Source organism: Sprattus sprattus (assembly GCF_963457725.1).
Source record: "Sprattus sprattus genome assembly, chromosome: 15".
NCBI classification, from domain to species: domain Eukaryota; kingdom Metazoa; phylum Chordata; class Actinopteri; order Clupeiformes; family Clupeidae; genus Sprattus; species Sprattus sprattus.
This window is the reverse complement of record NC_137913.1, coordinates 11,330,772-11,340,570: the sequence shown is the minus strand read 5'-3', so window position 1 is coordinate 11,340,570 and position 9,799 is coordinate 11,330,772. Positions and strand designations below refer to the sequence as shown.

At 45.5% G+C, this 9,799-nt stretch overlaps 1 protein-coding gene across 1 annotated transcript in view; it reads right to left on the bottom strand.

Moving 5' to 3' along the window:
* LOC308375942 (ral guanine nucleotide dissociation stimulator-like) overlaps nucleotides 1–7,671 on the bottom strand; it is a gene marked incomplete at its 5' end in the record, with an annotated part of 32,115 nt that extends 24,444 nt beyond the window's left edge. The window contains one exon of the mRNA XM_080852166.1: nucleotides 7,576–7,671. Coding sequence (XP_080708292.1) covers nucleotides 7,576–7,671 — 96 coding nt within the window. The remainder of the gene's footprint in view (nucleotides 1–7,575) is intronic.
* Nucleotides 7,672–9,799: the final 2,128 nt, after the last annotated feature.

Below are 9,799 nucleotides of genomic sequence, written 5' to 3'. Positions count from 1 at the left end.
TCAAGTGCCCAAACAAAACAAAACAAAAACAACTGCTTACAGTTTTTTTAGATTGCTTACACAATATTTTGATCGTTTTGTTTTGTTTTTCAAACACCTCACACAATTAGCACAACCACACACCCAATTAGCACCTCAGATCCTTTACAAAATGAAACACTCTTGAATGAGGAGGAGCAAGAGGCGGAGGCCGTGCCAGAGGCCGAGGTGGAGGTAGAGGATGAGGAAGACCTGAGGAAAACTCGCTCTAAGAAGAGGAGGACCACATTTACCAAATGAACTTGAAAGGAGGAAGGGTGGCCCTTATTCACGCAAGAACAAGAGCCATAAATCATAAACATGGTTTTGGCCAATAATGCTATTAGGCTTATTAAATATGGTTTTGATAAATTAGTGTGTAGTTTTAACAAGAGTGTGTCATTTTGCGAAGGATCTGTGGTGTTGAGTTTATTGGGTGTGTGGGTTGTGCTAATTGTGTGTTTTGAAAACCCGGGCCCTGTTTTCATAATCGTGCTTAAGCATTCGAGAAAAACAGTCAATGCCTCTTCATCAAGGGCGTAGGTTTGCATAGGGTTGGTAGGGACTAGTCACGACCAAAGTTTGGGAAAGACAAAAAAGTCCCTACCAATATTTTGTTAATTTGAGAAAATTATTTTGCACAATATATTTGCAAACTCATTCGTATTATTATCAATACAATGTTCGTCGCCCAGAAGAGTTAGAAATACATTTCTAAGTTTTCCAATGCGCCTGTGAGACAAGATGCTGTCATTTAATTGGCTGAAGTGGCAGTCAGAAACACTACGTGAATCCTGAAAGAGTGCTGCTAGTAGGTACGGTAAGCTACTACATTCGCCAGGAAATAATAACGCCTCATATCAGTATTTCGTTTGGTCTCAGCATTGATATTTTGACCCTTTTGTGCTCTGAAAAGCCACCTAAAAAGAAAAGAGATGCCAGAAGTTCTTTTCCACCCATAGAGCTATCAAAAAGCCCAGGTCACTGTTAGTTAGCTAGTCGGAAAACTACCCACATTGCGAAGCTGCTAACCCTAAATCGCCACCCATTGTAGCTACAATGGAAACATGTTTTGAAAGTTGTTAGTGTGTAGGGCATGTAACTTTAGCTTGCATTACATCTCGTCTTGTTGAAGCCAGAAGGATAAGCTACCCTACCCTGTTTAGACAATTTTACCCATGAATGTAATCAATCACACTGGCTATTTTGAGAATACATGTTATACTTGAAGGTAGTAAAAAGGTGCAATATATTGGGATGCCCAAATGTATGTAGCATATAATTCATGAATACATTATTTCATTGCACTGCAATCCAGATGATGTAGGCTTAGTACAGCTCCATTAAACCTTAACCATTTACCTACATATTACAAAATACAAATTAATTTCAGAACAAACAAATGCACTGCATGTACTTATCATTAGGTCATTTTGTTCATTAAGGCAATATTTTGAAATGCATTCAGGAAACTAAGAAATCCAGTGCAGGTTGAGGAAGAAGCAGCTGGACCATCAGGGCTTGAGATGAGGTCTTACTCATGTTTGGGATATCCAAAAAGGACAACAAAAACATGTGATATGTGAGAAAGAAATGTGGAGAACGTTTAGTTTTTTATTTAAACTAAGGGTTTATTATTCTTATTATGTTTAAATCAGTTCCAAGTTCCACAAGTTAGTACACAAATGTTAATATATTCTAGTTTGCCTGTTAAATATAACATCAACTACATTTTTCAATTTATGGTGGGGGTGGGGGGGTCTGCCAGGCAGTGTCCCTACCAATGCTGAGACCAAACCTATGCCCTTGTGGTAATGCCCACAGGCGAAGCTGAGTGAGATCAGACGCTGCGTAGAGTCCAAAAAACTTTGATCTTGAGGTGATTTGACAGGACGCGGCAGCAAACCCACAGATGGAGGAGCAGGTAAGGCCGGTTCAGGTGAGCCCTCCAATCCTGCCAGAACATGTAGGAGTGTGGCAGAGATGTTGCACTGCCACTCTGTGTGTGTGTGTGTGTGTGTGTGTGTGTGTGTGTGTGCGTGTGCGTGTGCGTGTGCGTGTGCGTGTGCGTGTGCGTGTGCGTGTGTGTGTGTGTGTGTGTGTGTATGTGTGCTCTGCCCAGTGGATGTGACAGCATGACAGTATATGGGCTATTATGCATTGACAGAGAGTAGGTCTTGTCTGTGAACTTCAGACCCTAGCAAAGTTGTTTAGGATTCCCATGAACACACACCAAAAACACACACACACTGGAACAGTCAAAACAACGCAAAAACACACACACACTAGAACACTGTCAAAACAACGCAAACACACACACACACTCTCTCTCTCCCTCACATCCTTCACTCTCTCTCTTTTTCGCTCTCTCTCACTCTCTTACTCTTTCTCTCTCTCTCTCCTTCATTCTCTCGTCTTCACTCTCTCTCAATCTCTCTCCCTCTCTCTCTCTCTCTCTCACTCTCCCACTCTCTTTTGCTCAATCTGTCTCTCTCTCCCTCTCTGTTGTCGATGTTAAACTGACAATACATGTTTCCATTCCAACTGTACCGATAGAATTAGAAACAATCCTTCTTATTCTTTGACTGTACCTATCCAGTGTTTTAGCTAGACCAAGAGGAAATACCCGTTGAGGATTAAGACATGGTATGTGTTTGTGTGTGTGTGAGTGTGTGTGTGAGTGTGTGTGTGAGGATTACTGTAAGACATGGTACGGTTTTCATAAAAGAGGGAAGTTCCACACAGACGACTGAGACAACATCAGTGTCATTCTGAGCCTCTTTTGCACTTTTTACACACACACGTACACAAATACACACAAACAGACACACACACACACACACACACACACACACACACACACACACAAACACACACACAAACACACACACACACACACACACACACACACAAACACACACACACAAACAGACACGTACACAAACACACACAAACAGACACACTCACACACACACAAACACACACACACACACACACACACACACACACACACACACACACACACACACACACACACACACATACACACGTGCACAGTGAGACAACCAAACAAATGAAGACACACTCTCACCCGGAAGTTCACAAATACAATGAAAGACACACACAGACACACACACACACTCATACTACCCCTTGTATGTACACACAGTTCAAGTCCTAGACAGGCACTGGTGTTGTGTGGTGTAGTAGCTTGATCTATCATAAGCCTATCAGAGTAAACCATCAGAACACTGCCTTGGTGTTCAGGTCAATGTCCACTGCTCCATAACAACCAAAACATAACACATATAAACAACTCAGAGTGGATTTGAAAACCAGCGGGGTAAGAGACTGGGATGAATGAGAGCGAGAGAGAGGCTTATGTGTTTGTTTGGCGGTCCTTTTTACACTGTTGCGTGAATTTTAATCCCAAATCAAATTTATCATTAATTAACTGAAAAGAACTATACACACAGTGTTTTAGCGCAAGTCAAGCCCAAGTCAAACTCATCATTAATATTTTGAAAAGAACTATACACAGTGTTTCAGCGCAAGTCAGACTTATCATTAATAATTTGAAAAGAACTATACACAGTGTTTTAGCCCAGATCGGAAGAAGACTCAGGTGGATTAAGGGAAACTCAGGTTTTCAAAGAGGCCCTTCTATGGGGGTCCCTTTCCCAGGAAGACAGCTGTGCAGTGGAGAGGTGAGCAGGTGAATGGGTCCTTACCTGTCCACCAGGTGCGGCAGGCATAGCGGTTCTGTAGGCGTCGGAACTCCACGCTTCCGCTTTCCAGCAGCTCCCTCTACTCAGCAAACCGCACGTCCATTCAGACCACCGCATGCCCAAACACTGATGCCAACGCGGTTCAAGGAGCATGCGATATCAAACCAGATCAGAATCCAGCCACTGAATCCACCTGGCTCCGTAAACCAGTAATCTCAAACCCGATCAGAGCCACAGACCACCCAGTCCAGGACTCTGAGTTCTCCGAGTGACAGTCAGGGCAGCCTCTGTGTCAAGGACTCCCGTCGTCTGCCACGCGGTGACCCGTCAGAACCCAGAGTGAGCGGTGCGCGTGTGTGTGTGTGTGTTTACCCTCACAGCTGTGTCAACAGCACAGGAACACGACCAGAGAACATTAACTCGAGTGCCGACGCTGGGAGAGATTGCGACGCATCGTCCTGAGATTTCCAGTTAGGAGAGACTCGGCACAGAGCAGGTTTGGCGGGTTCTCTTCTCACACTGGTGACGCAAGAGCGGGCACGAGGATGTAAACTTCTCTGGAACTCCCCGGTCCGCAGAGAAGAGAAAGTGAAAATGAACGAGTCTTAACAACATGCAACACATATAACCTGTTGTCCACGGCAACAAGAAAAGGTAAAACACACCAGTGACTCCTACAAAATTTGCACCAACCCTCCATAACTTTCCTCCCAACTACACCATCACTAGCTTTCCTTTGGAAAAAGTTTCACTGTGATGCCCCTGACATTCTTGCTGTCACATCCACTGGGAACAGCACGCACACACACACACACACACACTCACACACACACACACACACACCATGTCCCCATGGAGACTGCATATCAAGCCCCAGAGCCCTGGAGCCTCGGCTGGATTTATATTCTCCTTTATTGCCCCTCTGCCTTTGTGTGCAGGGCTCCCACTACTCAGCTCTTGACATTTAAAGCAGTCCAGCACAGCATTGCCTTCACACAGAGAGTCCCCAGCGTGCCAAGGCCAGCAGAAGAGCCTGAGCTGAAAGAATCATACGCCTTCACACCAGCAGAAGAGCCTGAGCTTTAAGAATCATACACCTTCACACCAGCAGAAGAGCCTTAGCTTAAAGAATCATACACCTTAACACCAGCAGAAGAGCCTGAGCTGAAAGAATCATACACCTTAACACCAGCAGAAGAGCCTTAGCTTAAAGAATCATACGCCATCACACCAGCAGAAGAGCCTTAGCTTAAAGAATCATACCCCTTCACACCAGCAGAAGAGCCTGAGCTTTAAGAATCATACACCTTCACACCAGCAGAAGAGCCTGAGCTGAAATAATCATACGCCATCACACCAGCAGAAGAGCCTGAGCTTAAAGAATCATACGCCTTCACACAGAGAGTCACCAGCAGAAGAGCCTGAGCTTAAAGAATCATACGCCTTCACACCAGCAGAAGAGCCTGAGCTTAAAGAATCATACGCCTTCACACCAGCAGAAGAGCCTGAGCTTAAAGAATCATACACCTTCACACCAGCAGAAGAGCCTGAGCTTAAAGAATCATACGCCTTCGCACAGAACTTCACCAGCAGAAGAGCCTGAGCTTAAAGAATCATACGCCTTCGCACAGAACTTCACCAGCAGAAGAGCCTGAGCTTAAAGATTCATACGCCTTCACACCAGCAGAAGAGCCTGAGATTAAAGAATCATACGCCTTCACACAGAGCTTCACCAGCAGAAGAGCCTGAGCTTAAAGAATCATACGCCTTCACACCAGCAGAAGAGCCTGAGCTTAAAGAATCATAAGCCTGCACACCAGCAGAGGAGTCTGAGCTTAAAGAATCATAGGTCTTCACACAGAGCTTCACCAGCAGAAGAGCTTGAGCTTAAAGAATCATACGCCTTCACACCAGGAGAAGAGCCTGAGCTTAAAGAATCATACGCCTTCACACCAGCAGAAGAGCCTGAGCTTAAAGAATCATACGCCTTCACACAGAGCTTCACCAGCAGAAGAGCCTGAGTTTAAAGAATCATACGCCTTCACACAGAGTTTCACCAGCAGAAGAGCCTGAGCTTAAAGAATCATAGGCCTTCACACCAGCAGAGGAGCCTGAGCTTAAAGAATCATACGCCTTCACACAGAGCGTCACCAGGAGAAGAGCCTGAGATTAAAGAATCATACGCCTGACAGGAGTAGCCGAGACTCATTCCGTATCAGCAGACAGGAATCCAATAACAGCAAGAGTGATTCTCCATTATTTGAATTCATGGCGTTAGTCCCTCTCCCCGGCCTTCTCTCTGTGGTGCGTGTCTTACATAAAACAGAAAAGCTACACTGCAGAATAGTATATCAACAGATGAATGGGAAAGGAAAAGAGCTAATATACCAGTGAGCTATTAATCAACGATGCTAACACCTTTGACATTGACAAGCATTTGCTAAATTAAAAAGGTTGGCATAACTGATTAGATAAAGCCCCTGTGTGACTGATGCGTGTGTGTGTGTGTGTGTGTGTGTGTGTGTGTGTGTGTGTGTGTGTGTGTGTGTGTGTGTGTGTGTGTGTGTGTGTGTGTGTGTGTGTGTGTGTGTGTGTGTGTGTGTGTGTGTGTGTGTGTAAGAATGTTATGCAATCTTCTGAGCAACCGCCACAGTGAATATGAATGGTGTGTGAAACATACAGGCTGAGCACATCTGCGGATATCCTGATGAAGAGACAGAGGCAGGAGGCAGAAGGAAAGAGAGAGAAAGAAAAAATTGGAGAGCTGGGGAGACAGAAAGCGGGAGACGGAAGGAGAGAGAAATAGAGGGGGCACGAGGGAGAAAGAGAGAGAGAGCGAAAGAGAGAGCGGGAGGGGAGAGAAAGTGAGCAAGAGAGAGGTAGAGAGAGAGGGAGAAAGAGAGAGAGGGAAGAGAAAGTGAAAGAGGGCAAGAGAGGGAGGAAAGAGAAAGTGAGAGAGAGAGGGAGAAGGGAGAGAAAGTGAAAGAGAGAGAGGGAGAGAACATTAGAGAGAGGGGAGAGAGACAGAGAGCAAGAGAGGAAAAAGAAAGTGAGAGAGGGCAAGAGAGGGAGGAAAAGAAACAGCTGAAAAGAAACAAATTGTTCAGCAGCCCTGCAACACCTGCTGACTGCTCAGATAGTGAGATGCCTTTCCGTGAAGTGCATCTCCAGCCCATACGCCTCCAGTGATTCCATGTGCCCACAGTGTGCTGGCCCCCTCATTAGAACACAAACAAGACCCAACGTGTAGCGCTGTGGGAACGGTCTGCGGGGAAGCGGTTGCCTAACTCTTCCTGGCTCTGAGCCAGCAAGACAACTACCAGCTGATCCACAACCATCACACTAGAGCGAGCAAATAAATACACACACACACACACACACACACACACACACACATACACATGCACATACACAAGCGCACACACATGCACATACACAAGCGCGCACACACACACACACACACACACACACACACACACACATGCACACACACACACACACACACACACACACACACACACACATACATACACACACACTCAGAGTCAGACCTGAACACAGACAACATCTCTCTTTCTCTGTCTCACACACACGGTCAAATAAACACTATTACACAATAACGGCTGATGAATCAAGCATGCTCTTGAATTCAGATAAGCATCTTTTCTCGAACGCACCTGTGTAAATGCATCTAATCTTCAACAAGCACAGACTTGTCAGGTCGGTCAGACGTCACACTCACATCTCAGGTTCACATCAAAGCTGCTGGTTCTGCACATCCAGGCAAGCGGGAATAAGGGAGTACATGGAACAGGCATATCATACTCACCAGGTCGTCCAGGATGGAGACGGGGAAGTCGAACATGCACATCTTTACCGGCTGAGCCAGAGCTTTCTGGAGGGAGAACAACGACTTCGGCTCCATGTTTCACATGTGCGAGGAGAGAGCAGAGAGAATTCAGACCAACTGACTGCTCCTGCAGCAACAGATCGCTGCTCCCTCTCCCTCTCCCGCTCCCTCCCTTCCTCCCCCCTTCTCACCCTCCCCCTCTCTCCCTCTCTTCTTATGCTGCTCTCTATTTCCCTTTCCCAATCTCCCTTCCTCTACCTCTAGCTGTTCCCCTCTCGCTCCCCCTCTCCCCCCTTCCTCTCTTACCCTCTCTCTCTCTTCCGCACTCAGTGTATTCATTCACTAGCTGGCTGTCACGCTGGTTTTCTGGATTCCTGGATGTCTGTTTTGCATAGCTGGACACAAACAGGAACTCCGGGCATTAATGCTGTTGCTGTGATGGCTAGTCCCTGCTGGGGAGTCTGTGCTGTTACTGCTGTTACTGCTAGTCTCTGCTGCTGTTGCTGCTGCAGTTGGTGCCGAATGAGGAACCAGATGCTGACACACACACACACACACCCTCCCATTTCTGTCTATCTCTCTCTTTCTTTCTTTCTCCCCCTCCATCATCTCTCTCTTTTTCCCCTTCACCATATCTTTTTCTCCTTAGTCAGACTGCAGAATACAGCCATTAACTCACATAAACAAAAATACAGACACACACACACACATACGCACACACACACACTCACACACACACACACACACACACACGCAGTATGCAGCTATCAGTATGAGTGGATCTGAATTCATTTCCTGCTCCCTCTTCATTATGCAAGTGCTGACCCCGTCGGCATACAACGGAATGTCTGTGTAAATTAAAGTCTCCTCTCCTCTCCTCTCCTCTCCTCTCCTCTCCTCTCCTCTCCTCTCCTCTTTTCTCCTCTCCTCTCCTCTCCTCTTCTCTATTCTCCTCATGTCTCCTCTCCTCTCCTTTCCTCTTCTCTATTCTCCTCTTCTCCCCTCTCCTCTTTTCTCCTCTCCTCTCCCCTCCTCTCCTCTTCTCTATTCTCCTCATCTCTACTCTCCTCTCCTCTTCTCTCCTCATCTCTCCTCTCCTCTCCTCTCCTTTTCTTATTCATAGTAATACTTTAGTACAGTATGATAAAGTACATATCATGTCAGTAAAGAAAATTATACTCTGACTTCCTTTTGGTTTCTTTTTTAATTCAATTATATTCAAATACTATTCCATTCCATTGTCCTCTCTTCATTTCTATGCTAGCTTTATGAACATTGAAATATAGTGACAGATGCACACGGGGCCACAGTGTGCCACAGGTGGGAGACGAGTTTTCCAGTGAGTCGGTCTAAGTTTATCCTTTCCGCCCTGGAGACAGAGTTTGTATCACACGCTTTGCTTTGCTTTGCTGTTGTGGAAAAGGGTTTTAAGGAACAAGATGAGCTGCTGGGTAAAAAACAAACATTTAAACATGCTGGCCAGCAAATCGATGACCTTTAAAAGGAGTGACCTGATCCGACCTGCGATAGGAATCTTGAGTTGTTCAGCTTCACAAGAGAGAGAAAGAATGCTATCTACACACTGACTCATGCACATATTCAAAAGGCTGGTACCAATTCTCTGGTGTTGAATAGAAAATATTACTTGGTCGAAATCTATCACAAAATCTCAGCCTCAGTGTTTCTTTTTGTTTTTTCGTGCAAATGCTGCATTTTGTGTGAAAAGCCTTTGTGTTGTTACATCAGACAGAGAGGAGGAGGCTGGCTGGCTGGCTGGCTCAGTTCCAGAATCTGCTGTTGGGGATTCTAGAACAGAAGAAATTAAGCTTTATCTCTGGGGTTCTGTTCCTTTCCTGACCTACAGGGAAATACTGAGCACATTTGTTTGCCATCTGAATAGTTCCATGTGTTATCATGTCTTGAATATTATCCACATCTCTTTATCTAACACAACTTAACAGTGGCGACAACTTAAATTGTTTCTGTCTGAGATCTATCTCTCTTACACTCTCTTACACTCTCTCACACTGTGTGTGTGTGTGTGTGTGTGTGTGTGTGTGTGTGTGTGTGTGTGTGTGTGTGTGTGTGTGTCTGTGTCTGTGTCTGTGTGTCTGTGTGTGTGTGTGTGTGTGAATACTTTCATTCATCATCAATTTGGATGTGGATTTGATGAGAGTGTCTTTGCTCACAGCCTGAATGACAC